This window comes from Hippocampus zosterae, chromosome 2 (assembly GCF_025434085.1).
Source record: "Hippocampus zosterae strain Florida chromosome 2, ASM2543408v3, whole genome shotgun sequence".
NCBI classification, from domain to species: domain Eukaryota; kingdom Metazoa; phylum Chordata; class Actinopteri; order Syngnathiformes; family Syngnathidae; genus Hippocampus; species Hippocampus zosterae.
In genome coordinates, this window is record NC_067452.1 from 10,301,847 (window position 1) to 10,320,411 (window position 18,565).

An 18,565-nucleotide genomic window follows, 5' to 3' on the forward strand; every position below is an offset into this window, starting at 1 on the left:
AGTCGTTCAGTTCCGATGTTGCCGATTTCTTGGGAACTGGGATGATGGTAGACTGTTTGAAGCAGGATGGGACCTCACACAGCTCCAGAGATCTGTTGAAGATTTGTGTGAAGACCGGAGCCAGCTGTTCAGCGCAGACTTTCAGGCAGGAGGGGGACACTTTGTCGGGCCCCGCAGCTTTCTTGATCTTTTGCTGCTTGAAGAGTCGTCTCACGTCCTGTTCGTGGATCTGTAGTGGAGAAAAAGAGGGTAGGTAGAGTGGTTTCTGGTAGAAGTGGGTGTGTGTGGGAAATGGGGGTGTCCTTTTCAAATTGGCAAAAAAAAAACATGTTTAGTTCATGACCAAGACCCTTATTGTTCACTGTTTGGGGGGATGGAATTCTATAGTTAGTGATTGCTTTCAGGCCATTCCATCCAGATGCAGAATCGTTAGCAGAGAACTGTTTTTTCAGCCTCTCTGCATAGCTTCTCTTAGCGATGCTAATTTCCTTTGTCAATTGGTTTCGGGCGTGTTTGTACAGTGCCCGATCTCCACTTCTAAATGCGGCCTCTTTCTCTTTCCTGAGTTGCCTGAGTTTGGAGTAAACCATGGCTTGTTATTGTTGAAGGAGCGGGAGACTTCGTTGGTACACACATGTCCTCACAGAAACTGATGTATGATGTTTCAGTGTCTGTGTATTCATCCAGTGTGCCCGGTGAAGTTTCAAAGACGCCCCAATCAGTGCAGTCTAAGCATTCTTGTAGAGCTAGCTTTGCTTCATCCGTCCATTTTTTCACAGTCTTAACAACCGGTTAAACACATTTGAGTTTCTGTCTGTATGTAGGTATTAAGTGGATTAAATTGTGGTCAGAAAGACCCAATGCTGCACGGGCGACCGATCGGTATGAATTTTTGATTGTTGTATAGCAGTGGTCTAGAATGTTGCCTTCTCTGGTAAAACAGTCGATGTGCTGCTTATATCTGGGAAGTTCACGGTTAAGATGTGCTCTATTAAAATCGCCCAAAATGATCAGGGGTGACTCTGGGTATTTTAGTTCGAGTTTGTTTACTTTTTCGGCTAGCGTTTGTAACGCCGTGTTAGCGTTAGCTTGTGGCGCAATGTAAACACCGACTAGTAAAAAGGAGGTGAACTCACGTGGCGAGTAGAATGGCTTGCAGTTTAAAGACAGCGACTCCAGGTCCGGGCTGCAGTGTGCGTCGAGCTTCGTGACATCAGTGCACCATTCTTCGTTGATATAGAAGCAAATCCCACCACCTTTCGATTTCCCTGATAGCTCCTTGTCACGGTCGGCTCGGAGAAGGCGGAAGCCGGGTAGATGTAGCGTGGAATCCGGGTGGCGGTCACCGAGCCAGGTTTCAGTGAAGCACAGCGCAGCAGAACGTGCAAAGGTTTTGTTGGTCTTTGTGAGGAGAAGAAGTTCATCCATCTTGTTTAGCAGAGATCGTAGATTAGCAAGATGGATCGATGGGAGCGGGGCTCGAAATCCGCGCTGCCAGCGGCGACATCGGGATGTCATTCGGGCTTGAGAAATGTTGTCGGATGGTGACTAAGAGAGGAAAGGTAGTCCGAACTGAGGGGGTCTCACTCCCTGAAGGAATAATAGCAGACATTGAAGACAGCTACAAGTACCTCGGTATACTACAAGCCAATGACAACCTCGAACTGGCAACAAGGAAAGCGGCTACGGCCAAATACCTCCAGCGAGTGAGGCAAGTCCTAAGAAGCCAGCTCAATGGCAAGAATAAGACCCGGGCAACAGCTATGCCCTGCCAGTTATCAGATACCCTGCAGGAATAATAAGGTGGCCAAAGGAAGAGATTCAGACCACGGACGTTAAGACCCGAAAGCTCCTAACCATGCATGGAGGGTTCCATCCCAAATCCAGCACCCTGAGACTGTACGCAAGCCGAAAGGAAGGAGGCCGGGGACTAGTGAGTGTGAGAGCCACTGTCCAGGATGAAACATCCAAGCTCCATGAATACATCAAGGAGAAGGCTCCAACGGATGACGTACTCAGAGAATGTCTCAGACAATGGGGAACAGAAGATGAGGCGCTGGCAGAGGGACCATCATGGGAGGACAAGCCCCTACACGGGATGTACCACCGGACCATAACTGAAGTGGCTGATCTCAAGAAGTCCTATCAGTGGCCAGAGAGGGCTGGCCTGAAGGACAGCACAGAGGCACTCATCCTGGCTGCTCAGGAGCAGGTCCTGAGCACCAGAACCATTGAGGCCCAGATATACCACACCAGACAAGACCCAACGTGTAGGTTGTGCAAAGGGGCACCTGAGACGATCCAACACATAACTGCAGGGTGTAAGATGCTGGCAGGGAAAGCCTACATGGAACGCCATAACCAGGTGGCTGACATAGTCTACCGAAACATCTGTGCGGAGTATGGACTGGAAACCCCAAGGTCAGAATGGGAAACTCCTCCGAAGGTGGTGGAGAATAACAGAGCGAAGATCCTGTGGGACTTTCATGCCTTTTAAGCGCCTTCAGCCGGTCCAGAATAACGCTGCTCGCCTCTTGTTTGGTACTCGTAAGAGGGAGCATATAACTCCTACTCTGGCATTCCTTCACTGGCTCCCCATTCATTTTAGAGTTATTTTCAAGATCCTCCTCTTTGTTTTCAAATCTCTGAATAATCTCCCGCGACCTGTCCTCTCTGAGCTCATCCGCCCCTACACATCTGCCCGGCGCCTCAGGTCTGTGGACCAGTCTTTGTTAGGGGTACCAAGAGCTAAACTGAGGCTCAGAGGGGATCGAGCCTTTTCTGTTGCGGGTCCCTCTCTCTGGAATGACCTCCCACTGAACATTCGGCAAGCCTCCTCGCTGCTCATCTTTAAAGCCCTCCTCAAAACTCACTTGTATTCTCTGGCGTTCGACTCGGCATGATTTGTCCTTGATTTTACTGCTTGGTGCTTTCCACCGCCTTTATTACCGATTTGTCTTACTGTTTATTGTGTATGTTAAATCGCTCCATGTACAGCACTTTGTATACAGCGATGGCTGTTCGAAAGTGTTCTATAAATACTGTTGACTTGACTTGACTTCCAGATCCAGACTAACAAGTTGGTAATGGCGAACCAACCAGATATCGTTGTAGTGGATGTAGCAGTCCCAAGTGATGGAAACATCAGAAAGAAGGAACGCGAGAAACATGAGAAATACCAAGGGCTCAGAGAGGAGCTGGAGAGAGCCTGGAAAGTAAAGGTGACAGTCGTGCCTCTGGTGGTCGGAGCAGTCAGGGCAGTGACCCCCAAACTAGATGAGTGGTTGCAACATCGGACATCTCAGTCCAGAAATGTGCATTGCTGGGAACAGCAAGGATACTGCGCAGAACCCTCAAGCTTCCTGGCCTCTGGTAGAGGACCCGAGCTGAATGAGGGACGGACACCACCCGAGGGGTGAGACGAGGATTTTCTTAAACTCCTTTACACCCTTTGACGTATAAATACGTCAATTAGCGCATAGCCGCTCCCTCCCCATGACGTATTAATACGTCAATCACGTTTTTTCATGGGGGAGGGTGCAAGAGAGTCTGATGCAACTTCTCACCACAGGATTAGGCTTGACGGCAATGTTAAATAGCAAAAAAATGGACATCGGGTGGCAGTGGTGTAAAAATCAACCAGGATCGCGCAGCAGAAGTAGTAGAAAGGGCGTACAGTGAAGGAGGTGTGTATGTGGATAGTGGATTGGAACATTAGCAACTAGCAACGATGGAGAAAAGGAAATAACTAACTAAAAAGATTTTTTTCCGGTTTCAAAGCGTCCTCGAAACAAAACAAGAAAGGAGATGGTGTTTGTGTGGAATAGAAAATGATGCTTTGGTCACGTAATCGAAAGCGGCACACGTCAAACGAACGTCGGCCTGCACAAATATATAGCTCACGCCGAGTTTCGAGTTCTTCTGATGAAGATGAACATGCTCCACGTCGCTTGGCAGAACATTTTGTACCTCTCGATGCCCCACATCGCCCACAAATCGTCTCCCCGGCGACTTCCAGCGATGACGGCAAAGAGGCTGCATTGCTTTTCATGGCCGGCGCCGGGCACACGTCAGCGATTAGTTGGAATCGTCTCGTAATGACGACGTCGAAAACGATGAATTGGAGAGCGATTTGGATCCCGATATGTCAGACGCCGCCAGAGCCGCTTGAACGAGGAGGTATCTTGCAAGTTCCCATTCAAAACTTCATCACTTCTTATGCCTGATCAGTCACTTTTATGTACCGTTACATTCCTCGCTATACTATAAATTTGCCAGTAACACTAATCATTTATTTACGGTTGATGCGTCTCGTAGATGTGGATGAAAATATGCGCCGTAAATGTGCCGACTTGCATGTCGCCATAGTTTTAAAAAAACAAAACCAAAAAAAAAAACAGGACACATTTGGTCCGCTCAGCTCTGCTAAAACCACAAGTGTTAAATTCATATTCCATTTCATGTCAAATTGGATGCTTAGCAAAGTGGAATGAATGGTGTAAATAGCAGTGTGTGAGCATGTATGTGTGTGTGTGTGTGTGAGATGTTGAAATGTAAGTGGAAAGCAACAGTAAAAAAATAGAAAAATAAAAGTGTGGTAATTGTACATACTTCTATAAATTACAGATTGTCCAACCAGAAGCCAAAAGATGACGACTCCTCGCTTTGGTGGTGGAAAGAAAGGTAAATAAAATTATTGTACCTCACTCTGCAGCAAGATATATTTGCATCTTTTTATGGTACTATAATTTATAGGTCGTGCATCTGGACGTGGTGGGATGAATCGATGTGGTGACAAACTGGATGGAAGCCAAAAACCTTCAAAATCTTCTCCACAGCTGCACTTTAGTTCATAGTTCAATAGTTTTGATGTGTGCAAATAAATTATTTTGCTACAAAAACATTATTTGTAATGTTCTTTTATAGGAGGAACACATTATTGAGGTATTTGAGCTGTCACAAAAGCAAAAAAATTGTGTAAAACTTGAAATGATGCTTGAAATGCATGCTTTTACAAAAAGCTCATTTTCTCTGGATTTCTGCAGAAAATCGGCCTTTTCCATGAAACTTAGCAGTTTTCTAATGCTGATTGCCAACGAACGGAGAAAGATAGAAACAAACTTTTTTTTCTGCTGAAAGAAGAGAGTAGTCCCACCTTTCTTTTGACAGGTTGCATGTATATATAGCCATAGAACAGAAAATTCTTTGGGCCTTGCAAATCAGTCGAAATTCAGTAAAATGTGAGGGATTGAGGGGGTTGCTCCAGTGAAAAGGGGTGGTTTTCAATCAGTTAATACATATATACTGTATATATATACAGTATATATATCTTTTTGCGGACTTATAAAAAAATAAAAAATAAATAGAATTAATGTTTATTGGTCGCTACTTCACAGATTTTCATTTACCGTGGGTGGTTTTGGTCCCCATTAACCGCGATAAACGAGGGATTACTGAATTTAAGATGAATTTTAAAAGACAGATTACTGGACTTTAATCCATTCCTTTCATTTTTATTTTACACTTCAATTGCTTGCATTGCAGTTGTGCTTGAGTTTTGTGCTATTAACTCTGTTGTCAAGAGGCACCATTATGAATGAAGGAAAACATTTTTTCATCCTAATTAGGGCTTTCATGAACAACGGTTCAGAAAGTGCCCTTACATCTCCAGTCAGCAGCACTCATCGTTTTTATTCAGAAGTTGGAGAATTTCTACTTAGTAGCTTTGAGCTCTCTCTCTTCTCTCTCTCTCTCTGACTCTCTGTCTGTGACTCTGTGGAGCAACGGGGAGGGGAGGGGCGAGTTTGGCTCACAAGACCCCTTCTTTCTCCCCTGATTTGAGACGGTCAATTGTCATTGCACCTTGGCACTGCTAATGGAAGGATATCAGGTTTGTGTCATATCTGTAGTTCTCCGGGGGGCCCTTGCTGGCTAGGGGACCCCAAGCAATTGCCTGCCACGCATAATTGAAAGCTTCGCGTCTATGTGCGTGTGCCTCATCTGCTTTGAAGGAGTGTGTGTTTTTGCATTCACTTTTTAATAAATCCAACACAAGCAATTTAATCAAAACATACCATGCCCATTCCAGGGACAGCTTAGGAGATGGTGCTGAGGAGATGACCAAGTTGCCAAGCAACACGCTCAGCCTGTCGCATGAATTCTTCCCATAGAGTTCTGACTTATGGCCCATTTTAACAATGACTGTCTTATTTGTGACCGTCGTTCACTGCAAGTCCTATCACCATGTGGAAATGCTCCTCATTCGTGAAGAAAAAAGTCCACTCGTGCTAATCCATTTTGCTCACCATAATATGATCAAATGTCATCGTTCAGGCATCATTGTATTATATAATACAAAGACAACAAAGTAATGTTTTGTAATTGGTGTAACATGAGAATGATGCAAGCACTGCTGGGGAGCACACAAGCTACAAGTTTGCGTTCCCCTCCTCAGACATCAGAATCAAAAGTGTCAGAGAATTAAAGGAACAGTACATGTAGATACAAGCTGCATGGTGACATGTGAGACAGTGTTGGGTTTTGACTGACGAGATGATGCAATGAGGCAATGAGAAATGATAGCCAAGGTAGTGAGGCAACAGAGGCAATGAAGTTTGAGGAATATGTCAGAAACGAGGACGAACACAGAAATGAAGATCAATGAAATCCGGCAGCTGAAAGGTCCGATTGAGTCACACCAGCAGACTGCGAATCCGACACATCTGGTGGCAGTGAGCGAGATGAGCTGTGACAGCAATGGAGGCACTGACTGAGGGAATGCAGGTAGTGGTGGGCAATGGGGTGCTGGGGCCTGGGGGGGGGGGGGGGGGGGTGTCAGAAGCGGTTGGACAAGGAAAAAAAGACAGAAAGAAGGAGGGCTAACAAAGCTTAACCTTGTGGCGCTCTCTCCGGTCGGACTTGCAGCTGAGTCTTGAAGCTTGTCACCAGATGAATAAACATGTTGCCAAGTCTGCTGCTTCACCTCAATGTCACCCACGACATCGGAAGTAAACAGGACATAAAAACAGTAAACGTGTACTTTGCCCTAACTTTGATGATGGAAGACACAGGCGATGACAGTATTCTTTGTCCCCTGCAATATTGGAAATGGAACCAGAAAACATATCCACATCTGCATCAACTTTCATTTAAAACTCTCTGCTCACTGTCGTCATCTGAACCATGTGAAAGAGTATTTTCTGAGGCTGGGGAGCTGGTGTCTAAGAGGAGAAATCGCCTTGGAGCAAAGACACTCCAAAAACATTTGTTCCTCAATAAAAATCCATAAACTAATTATGTTCAAACTAATCACTTTTTTTCTTTTATTTCACATGATTTAACAAAGAATTTCTACATCAGTTCAAAATCTGAATTGTAACTCAAATTTGCTATATTTTACATACCAACTCAGTTTAGCATTTACACAAACAAGGAATTTCTTTACCTGCAATTATTTTATAACTACTGCAGGGGTCACTATTGGGTGACCAACACTGTGTCAATACAGTGTTGACACAGTTTATGAAGTGGGTCATATACTCCTTGAGGTATCATCGTCCCATCACTACGAAATACGAAGAACCCAATAATTCACGTAAGCAATGAATCAATGACAAATGCTTAACTATATTTGTAACTATACTTACAAAACAAAGAACCCAGAGAACAAGAGAAAGCACGACGAGAGTGAGAAGTCTAGAAGAAAAGGTCACTTGAGCAGGAGCAGCAGCAAGGTAAACAATTCTCCGACAACCAGCAGAAGGTTTGTAGGTCCTTCAATACAGTTCCCTAATTCCAGGATTGGCAGCAGGTATGCAACCAGCAGGTCCGCTCAGCCTGCCACCTGCTGGCGAAGCCAAGAACAGGAACATGACAGCACTCTAATCATCCTATCAGTCTCATCTTCACAAAAGTGGTTAAAAAAATAAAATAAAATAAAATAAAGTAGGTAAATCTTTAACCTATGGTGGCGCGTGACCTGCGTCACCGGAAGTTGTTAGCGCTCAGCAGTCTACAATTGCAGCTTGGGGTCAGAGTCTTTTATCGTTATCATTATTTTCATTCAGAGTTTGTTTTGTGTCCAATTCACCGAGGGTAGAAAAAGGAAGTTTTAGTGATGTGGTTGATATGGGAATAGTGCAAGAGGGTTGAGTCCACTATGATGCCAACATTTCAAATGGAGGGGGAAGGGGTTACTTGTGACTGTCAAACAGGGAGAAGTTCTGTCAAGGGGAAAGGACAGATTTGCCTCTGGTGATGAAGAGTTCTGTTATATTGCTTTTTGATTTTAGAAACATTTGTCGATCTAGGGTTTTGTCGAAAATGCTATGGCTGGTTCCAGACGAGAGGATGCCAGGGTTGATGGATTTTGGGGAGATGTACAGTTGACTATTGTCAGCGTAGCAATGAAAATGGAGTCCATGATGGTAAATGATTTGGCCAAGGGTGATCATGATAAAAGAGACAATGAATGGATATTCAACTGTTCAGTGTGATATAATTACATTTGGTCATTTCTCAAGTATAATACACACTCGAGCACAACCCCCCGCGTATGATATGCCTCCCCAAAAATGCTGCCAACAATGCACAAAATATCAAGTACAGTGTTATCAGCATATAGTAATTTGTTATTTCATCATGTGCTGCATGTCTGGAGAGGCCGGCAGAGCGGGCGACAGGAGCTAGCAGCAATAGCTAGTTTCCATAGAGACGCGGGATAGCGAAATGCTTAAAGGTAGCCAATTGAAGATTAATAAGTGAGTGTCATAGCAGAGACGAAACATGTTGGTCCGTGAGCCAGAAGCTTTTTTTAGAAGGAGAACAATTTGTTGATCTCTTTCTACAATTGAATTTGTAAAATTAGACCTTATGTAACATATTGGAATTAAAGTGCACCGTTCTCCACAATCCCAAGGTACGGTAATACATTACATGACATTATATAATTTGGTGAATGGTTCATAACAGAATAAATACAAGTGCAGTAATCATGTACATTAGCCCTCACTAACTTTTTAACTTTGATATTGGAATGAACGAGGTGAGTTTTATTATTTGTTGAAGAGTGTTCCAGTTATATAGGGCAGAAAAATGACAAGACAATCGACCAAAAGTAGTGCAAACTTTTGGAACTAAGTGGTGCATAAAACTGCTGGAATGGAAAATGCGCATGGTGGTATGCATGCTGAGCGGTGAACAAAGATAGACCTTTATCAGTGATCCCCTTCACCCAGATAGGCACAATTTCATTGATGAATATATTAACGCTGTACACTGTACAGCATGAGGTAGTGAGAACATACTGTGGCACCGGGATGTGTCATGAAGAGACGCTACATTCCCCTGCCGAAACTAGTGCCACACAACAAAATAGCCGCCTACTCAGCCATTATTCATCCCCCAGCATTCCTTACAACCTTAACGGCTGCTTAAGCCACTTGATTAAAGCAGGCCTGGCAGAGTGCAAAGAAGACAGAACAAAGTACCAGAGAACCAAACCATTTGCCTATTTGCGATCTCTTTTCCTATATTTTTGTGTTCAAGCAGGCCTGGCAGAGTGCAAAGAAGACAGAACAAAGTACCAGAGAACCAAACCATTTGCCTATTTGCGATCTCTTTTCCTATATTTTTGTGTTCATGTGAAGTGCCATCAATCACGGCCCAAGTCCTGTTCCATATGAAAGTACGATTAAATTAAGAACCTACGCAATACCCAGTTGTTGTTGTCATCTCGTCTAAATCAAGGATGCTTGTTAAGGTTTGGCTAGGGAAATATCCCAAAATGCATTTCCTGCTGCTATCACGGAAATACGTTGGATTCTAGGGGGCATCGTTAAGAAGTACACAGCTGTTCCAATTGACAAAGACGCTCCCATTCTTTGGAAAAACATTATCGCATATGCGTACTTTAGAAGACTGTACTTGGCCATTTCCCGTTCTTCATTCTGAGAAATGGCCACGGTGGGGAGAGAATGGAGACGAGCTGGGGCCAACAAAGGAAAAGGCAACTCAACATGGAGGAACGTTATTTTTGAAGTTGGAGAGCAGACTTCAGGTGCAACATTTGTTATTGTGAACATGTTTTGCTGCCTTGATGAACTTTTTGTTTCTTATAAGTTTGCTAGCAAGTCTGAAAGAAAAATACATTTCGATTTTTGTGAAAACCTTGAAAAATGTTTCTGCATAGAGTCAATGAAAGCCAACAGACGCACAAGAGAGACAGTCTTGAAAATAAACACTTTCACCAAGATGGAATAGAAAACCACATCCATCAAGATGTATATGCAAATGAATGCACAAATATAAAATAATAGACTAAAACATAGATTGTAGATTTTTGTTGTCAAAGTGAAGTGACATCCTCTGGTTTTGCCTCAGCTGAGCACAACCGGCCAGCGCAGTCCCCGCAGACATCCTATTGGCGACAGGAGCACTCACTGTAACACATATACATATAGTCAATGCAATCCTCTCGAAGAAATGCCCACGAACAAACGCGTGATGAGATTGGTGGGGCACAATTCTGTTGTCAGCAAAATTGGGAATCCGTCACTGACATACTGAGATCTCAGTCGATACTTGACCCGGTTAGTGACGATTACACTGACGTACGTAGACCATCTTCCGTCAGTGCTTGGGCCGTCATTTATTTATTTTTTAGTTTCTCATCATTCGTCAATGGTCTGCAAAATGGGTGTCCGCCAGTGAGGGACTGATAGACCTTCCATCAGTACTAATGGAATGTTCACCTCTGGTGAAAGGGTAGAAAAAGAAAACATTTCTGAGAGTAATAAATGATGACAATCTCACTTGGAAGCGTTACACCAAACATCGCCAGTCCAAAGTTTTCAGGACAACTGCAGTATCATGCAAAGCAAAACAGGTGTTGGATAACACATCATGTGACATTCTCGACTGCTCATTAGTTTCACCACATCTCACCTACTCTCCAGTGATATGGGGACATGGACCATGGATGTTTGTTTTACAGTCAGGGGTATTAAAAATCCCGAATCAAATAGAATATTATTAAGCAGCATGAATCAGGTTTAAACAAAATATGACAAACTATGTTGTCAGTGAATCAACATTCAGAGCACGTTTTGTCAATGTGAGAAAATTCGTTTTACGTCTCAAAACACACAACTACCCTCACGTCCGTTCTCCCGTGTGTATGTGTGTGTGTGTGTGTGTGTGGTTGCCAATTGTGGTTGCTGACCAATAGAGAATGCGAGGCCGAAGCCCTACCGTTTACCGAGAAGTCATATAACAAATTAAAAATTAAATAAACCCTCTGTGGCTCTGCAGACGGGCTTGATAACATAACACTAGAAATCACAATGTGGGCAACTGACAATCTTCTTAAAGCCATAAATGCACATTGAACATTTCCCAATCCCCAAGAACATACAGCTCGAGAGCCATGAATATGTTTGACATGTGCGTCATTAATAAGACATGAAGACATGTTCATTTGCCTGTCATTCTACATAATACTTGTAGGAATTCGCTCATTCCAAAAAGTTTTTTTTTAATCTTCTTGTGGTTCATGTCCTCTGTGTGGGCTCAGGGCAAAAAGGATTATGAGGATGGATGTTCCTGATGAAAAGCAGATAAATGTCATGGTTAGATATAAGTAGAGAGATCAGAACCAGGAATCACTCTCGATGAAACTGATAGAAAAGCAGGGAACTAAATCACTGGATGGATGAGAACTGTAGCCGGGCTGACAGCTGGACATCCTATTAGATTACTACGGCATGATAATTAGGAGATAATTTCTGATGACTGCAATGAGTCGTCAGGTAATGAGATGACATACAGCGCAACATAATCATACAAGAATGCGTCAGGAATATGAATGAAAGGAGAACAACCTAATTATGTTTTAAGTGGACAATTTTCTATCAGCAGCGTGAACTCTGTAAACCAGAGCACTTCTAAACATTGGCAGGTCCTGCTCCAGTGAACCTAACAAACAGGGTACAGTACAGCGAAAATGTATTTTTCAATGAACAAATACCACCGTGGCATCATTGGCAAGTGCATTGCATTGTTTCTCACCAGTGTATGGTAAAACACAGTCAGATTTTGTGTGCATAACACATGCTACACCCATGTTCCCACTCACATGTTCATAACACGACTCGACAACAAGACTTAGCAATGCTCTGTTAATGTCAACATTAACTCAAAATTTGGTGACACATTTTTCTGGTTGAAAGTACACAGAGATGGTAAACTGGAATGTATACTATGAACGGAGCCAAAGTCTGTTACAATGTTATGTTTGGCCAATTATTGACAATTTGCCGGGGTATTACTTTAATATATTCATCCTTATTTTTATCATAAAGAAATGGTGAGACTTAGCTGCTGGCAGATTTGCTTCAGACTCGGTAGTTTGTGGTGAAAGAAGCTGAGGAAAAGACTCTCAGAAATGACTTCACATCCCGGTCAAGTGAAAATGACGATTCTAAAATATCTTGGAACACTGACACAGTGTTATTGATTAACAACCCTGCAAAATGTGAAGAATTAGAACGTTTCCAAGTATTTAAAATCAATCCATCCATTTTCTGATCCACTTTATCCTCACAAAGATCGCGGGGTGTGCTGGAGCCTATTCCAGCTGTCTTCGGGCAGTCGGCGGGGGACACCCTGAACCGGTTGCCAACCAATCATAGCGTATTTAAAATGTGGTCTCAAAATCAAGTCCTTCTCTGTGCTCTCAACCACTGTGAGTATCTCCTCTGAATGTGCTACTGTATCTGATTAAAGCCTCCAGTTGCTGGAATATATCCCAATGGGTCATCGCAGGACTTTTCCATGCCACTGGACTGGAAGTAAGTGAGTGTTGATACTGGATTCCAACTTGTTAGCTTCTGACAAATTTGGAATTTCTCCAACAATAATGGTCAGTCCCCCCAAGTTCCCCGTAAAGTAATTTCTTTTTATTTGAGATTACAGGGGTAATGCAACCTTATGCGGAAACACATTCCTAATATAAGATTTATGAGAAAAAGTAAATCATAATTACTCAGTCAAGTATGACCAATCCTGATTATCATGATGATAAATAATGAGTTTGTTCAATGGTCTGTGCCATTTGCCATCATCATAAACACAGGATGTGACTCTTAGCTACAATTTTGGGATGCACAGAAGCATCATCAGTTAGGACCTGTGTGTGTGTGTGTGTGCATGCGTGGGTGGGTGCGTGCGTGCATTGGCAAGAATTGAGAATTGGAAGTGTAGTTGGATGTTGGGAGCAAAAGACATATGGCACCATCATTGTAACAGCCGGGGCACGGATGTGTTGTAATAAGCGTCTGTGGCGAAAGATTCAGATCAGCATTTGTGCCTCATGGGGTATAGTAGATTGTATATTCAGCACATGCTCCAGCAAACATGCACATTGGACACTAGGTGTCCTGCCTGTTTGGTCATCGTCTAATCAACCAGTCATCTTGCAATGTTTACCTTTTTCTCGAAGCCCAAATTTTCGTTCATATTTTATTCAGTACTGTTTTTACATGAAAAAAAACAACAAAAAACAAACGTATGATGCAAAAATGTAAGTACAAACCACCATATATGCACCTCTCTTTAAATGTTCAGATGCGCGCATTCAAATTCAGTGCCTTTTAAGACTTTTACTTGAGAATTTCATTGGCATATGAGGGAACAAATGAGAGTCCTCTGCAAATTCTGCCTAGCAACAAGTGTCCAGGTAGCTTCGTGATCTGACCAGGTAAAGAACTCACACCATTATTTTGTCCTACGTTGCTCTTGTATGATAATGTGGGACTTTGCTACACGGCATTTGACAGTTAGAGGGAGCAGTGCACTTATTGTGCCACCTCACCTCTCTGAGCTCATCCGCCCCTAAACACCTGCCTGGCCCCTCAGGTGTGCAGACCAGACATTATTAGAAGTACCAAAAACTAAGCGGAGGCTTAGAGGAGATCAAGCCTTTTCAGTTGCTGGCCCCTCTCTTTGGAATGAGCTTTCACTGAACATTCGGCAACCCCCTTTGCTGCCCATCTTTAAAACACGTCTCAAAACGAATTTGTATTCTTTGGCATTTGACTCAGCATGACTCAGACTTGATCTTAGTCTGACTGGTGCTTTCTACTGTCTTTGTTATTCATTTGTTGTATTATTGTTGCATACATATTTGCTCCATGTACAGCACTTTGTATACAGCGATGGCTGTTTTAAAGTGCTCTATGAATACAGTTGAGTTAAGTTGAATTGAGTAGGGAGAATTTGGAGTGTCCAATCAGCCTGCCATGCATGGTTTTGGAATGTGGGAGGAAACCGGAGTACCCGGAGAAAACCCATACAGGCCCGAGGAGAACATGCAAAATCCATCTGGCGCTGGAATTGAACCCTATACCACTGCACTGTGAGGCAGACGTGCTAACCAGTTGTCCACCGTGCTGCCAAAAATGAATGAATATTCTTTACAAAATGACTCCTGTGGTGACATCGCACCATCACAGTAGTGAAACCAACAATACAGTGATGTGTTTTTAATTGGGAAGTTGGTCTTCAATTTGAATTTCGAATGGAATTAAAAAGTCTGACATTGAACTTGCCCAAAGCTGTGGGAACCCTGCACTCGCCAACCACACCCCCTCGACTATTTGACTGGTAACCAGTTATCTGTCAAAAAAAAATAAGATATACCCCTGCATGAAATTTAAAACATATAAATTGGTGTTACTGGTGTCATTCCATCCAATGGAGGTTGCTTTTTATATTTTCCTCTTGGTGATAAACTGGACTCTGTTTTGGTGTAGCATCAGAGCTACAATGTAAAATTTGAAAGGTTTCTGAGGTCACCTGAGAACCATACTGACTCTGTTTCCCCATTTAGAAAAATATGTAAAGTTAATTCCCATTTATTTTTAAATCACTTAATCACAAAACAGACCCAAAGTGTTTTACAGGCCCACATCAGAGACAAGCATAAGGCTACTAAATAGCCTGCAGCCAACTGTCACTCATGTCACTCATACAAATCTGCATACATTTTTCTTTTGCCTTCTTATTCTTTTTCTTTAAACTGGGCATTTGCTGGCTTCTTTGGTGTTTACTTTGAGCCATAATCTTAGTAGAAGTCTCGACATGATAACGTGATGGTCATGACCTTAGGTATTACCTTTTGCCGCACATTCACCCGTCAATCAACTGGAGTCCGTAGTCAAGTAAACAAATATACATGAGTGATTTTCAAAAGAGGGCGGCCCGGTAATCCAGTGGTTAGCACGTCGGCTCCACAGTGCAGAGGTACCGGGTTCGATTCCAGCTCCGTCCTCCCTGTGTGGAGTTTGCATGTTCTCCCCGGGCCTGCGTGGGTTTTCCCCGGGTGCTCCGGTTTCCTCCCACATTCCAAAAACATGTGTGGCAGGCTGATTGAACACTCGAAATTGTCCCTAGGTGTGAGTGTGAGTGCGAATGGTTGTTCGTCTCTGTGTGCCCTGCGATTGTCTGGTAAGCGGTTCAGGGTGTCCCCCAGCCTACTGCCTGAAGACAGCTGGGATAGGCTCCAGCACCCCCCGCGACCCTAGTGAGGATCAAGCGGTTCGGAAGATGAATGAATGAATGATTTTCAAAAGGGCGGCCCGGTAGTCCAGTGGTTAGCATGTCGGCTTCACAGTGCAGAGTGCAGAGTGCTGATTGGGCGCTCTAAATTGTCCCTCGGTGTGAGTGTGGGCGTGGATTGTTGTTTGTCTCTGTGTGCCCTGCGATTGGCTGGCAACTGATTCAGGGTGTCCCCCACCGACTGCCAGAAGACGGCTGGGATAGGCTCCAGTGAGGACCCTAGTGAGGATCAAGCGGTTCGGAAAATGGATGGATGGATGATTTTTTTAAAAATATATTATTTTATTTTGTTGTTGTTTCTTATTTTCACATAACCCAGTCAATTTGATGGAGGCATGACAGAGACATTTATTTGGAAGCTTAATGTGCTGTGCGGCTGGACATCCATATCCCCTGGTCCCTTCGCCCTTACCTCACATTGATTGCCCTCAAATGTGACGTGTAGTTTTACGAAATACAAGAATGTAAAAGAAAGATTTCAATCCATCTACGGAGGTAGCCGGTCCTGCATCATCTTACACTGCTAGGGAATACAGTACACCTATACCAATAACTGGACCGAGTCTGCTCCAGACCCAGTGACCTGCTTTATCTGTGTCAGAAAAGTTTTTCTGTCCTGACGAGCTTGAAAAACAGTTCAAGTCAACAATGACTGATGTTAAATATGTTCAATATTTACTGTACTTTAGATGCCTCCTGTGCATCCCAGTCAGCATAACCGCCTAACTTCAAGCATGATAAGCTGACATCTGACAGATATGTTTGTCATCCTGAAAGGAATTGAATACCCTTGCCTGCACTGTTCTGTCACGATGCAGAATGTTACCAGTGGGAAGCATTTTACCCGCAGCATTATTCTCGTAAGCTCAGTGTCTCTTAGCCCTTTTTCACAAAATAAATAAATCAATAAAAGGGGCTCGTTCAGTGCCAGGGCCAGTGCTGTGCTTAGTTGGTGCTTAACAAGTTCTACGAAGAGCCTGTTTGATTTTCCACCGGCAAAGAGCCAAGTAGGACCGACGTCATTACATCATTGTTAAGCGTCCAAATGTACGTCGACGTTTACCCAACTACTAATAATAATAGTGCAGTGCATCTTCATCTAGCATCTTCTAGGCAACTTAACATCACTCCTATTATACTCGTATGTAGTACACGAGAGTCAGGTACATGCAATCAGCAAACGCTTATGTCTTTCTTAATATTGTAGATGATCATGAGGATGGCTGCGAGTTGGAGATTGCATGCTATCTGAGCACATCTGTACTCGTCTGGTGGGACACAACTGTGCCCGAACTCAACAAATTTGTGCAAAACTGTGTGTTCAGGGATTCTTTCCTCCTCAGCTGTGATCATCATGATAACCCTGCCCCCAACCCTCTGATATCGTTTGTACCAGAGTCTGGCCCAGCAAATAATTGGGTTCAGGTTAAGCACCAGTTTCAAGCACCATAGCTAGAAGTACAGCGAATTTTGGTGGTGGAAAAAGAAAGAACTGGTGGTAACATGGGCACTGGCCGGAACCAGCTTGGGCAAAAGCCCAGTGGAAAAGGGCCATCTCTGACCTTGCTTTATAGACCCCAAATCCCTCACAGAATAAGAATCTAACAGCAAAGAATCTTACTCATTATAAAATTCTTGGGGCTTAAGCGCTACTGGCATCTTTTTTTTGGTCCTCATTAATCATTCACTCTCATGTAGAAGCTCTATTAACAATACTGTACTTGCTTCTAGGACTGTTTTTACAAGTGCAGTGTTTCTGAACTTTTCTAGAGTCAAGACATGGTATGGCATGACACACATGAATAAACAACTCACAAAAATATACACTGAAGTAACTAATGATGATCTTGTCGCAAGTTACTTTGAATTTTTTACTCACTCAGTTTGAAATGCTGGCCTGTTTACTTGAATACAAAGCTATTATTATGTTGTTAGAATGTCAGCCTGTGGATACACAGGTCAATTGTGCCTTCTGGTCACTATAGTGTAAAAGCATTTACCGGTAATTTTGTTGTGCTTCTCACCATATTGTACTTTGAAGTAAGTGAATCATTTTCTAACCAGTTCGGTAAAATTGGATCATTTTTTTGCGGCACGTGATGATCACTCACAACATTGGACCCTATTGTTGTAGACTGATGCCCGTGCGCTCAACGGAAAAATGGGTGTCGCTTCACGTTTGTGCCAGCGAAAAGTGTAGTCCAGTGTCTTTGCGCTCATGTTGCACCCAATTGGGTATTTCACTGCATGGAGTTGCCTCGCCCCTGAGTCAGCTAACAATTTGGTAACAGAAAATAGTTCATAATTTTCCGGCAATGGACTAATTCAGCATGTTTGTCAAATTGGTAGACCCTCTACACCAGGGGTCCCCAACCGCCGGTCCGCAGGGCATTTGGTACTGGGCCGCACAGAAAAAACTTGCCTTAATTCCGTTTTATTTATTTCGGAATACGAAAGATTTTTTATTTTGAAAAATTACCGGATTCTCCGTTACATCCGTCTCTGTCACGCTTGACACGCGCCAAACCACGCTTCTGCGTCACGTGACCGATTACGGTCATTACAAACACAGACACCTCTGCGTCCGACTACGTGCCTTCTCTCTTCTCGTTCGACTCGAGAGGCGTTCAAAGACAGCCTCCAAAAAACGGAAATTCACGATGACTTCACTGACATTAAGAAAAGTGAAAACAATGCACCAAAACAAAAAATCAAGTGAGGAAATCACAAAATAAATTATATGGTGACGTTTGTGAACACACAACAAAGGAATGAATAACATAAACAATTCTGAGACAGTCCAGTCTCCTACATACATACAGCATGTGTTTCCTTCATTGTAAGTTTTTTTAAAGGCTTTTATTTTTTTGCGGCTCCAGACATATTTGTTTTTTTTGTCCTAGATGGCTTTTTCAACATTTTGGGCTGCCGACCACTGGCCTTGCCCCTC

At 43.2% G+C, this 18,565-nt stretch overlaps 2 protein-coding genes across 3 annotated transcripts in view; both read left to right on the forward strand.

Annotated features, from left to right (window-relative positions):
* Nucleotides 1-18,565, forward strand: part of LOC127594953 (uncharacterized) — a 352,607-nt gene that overhangs the window by 230,767 nt on the left and 103,275 nt on the right. The window lies entirely within an intron of this gene.
* Nucleotides 1,675-18,565, forward strand: part of LOC127595320 (uncharacterized) — a 74,907-nt gene continuing 58,016 nt past the window's right edge. The window contains exon 1 of the mRNA XM_052056851.1: nt 1,675-2,212. Coding sequence (XP_051912811.1) covers nt 1,859-2,212 — 354 coding nt within the window. The 5' untranslated portion in view covers nt 1,675-1,858. The remainder of the gene's footprint in view (nt 2,213-18,565) is intronic.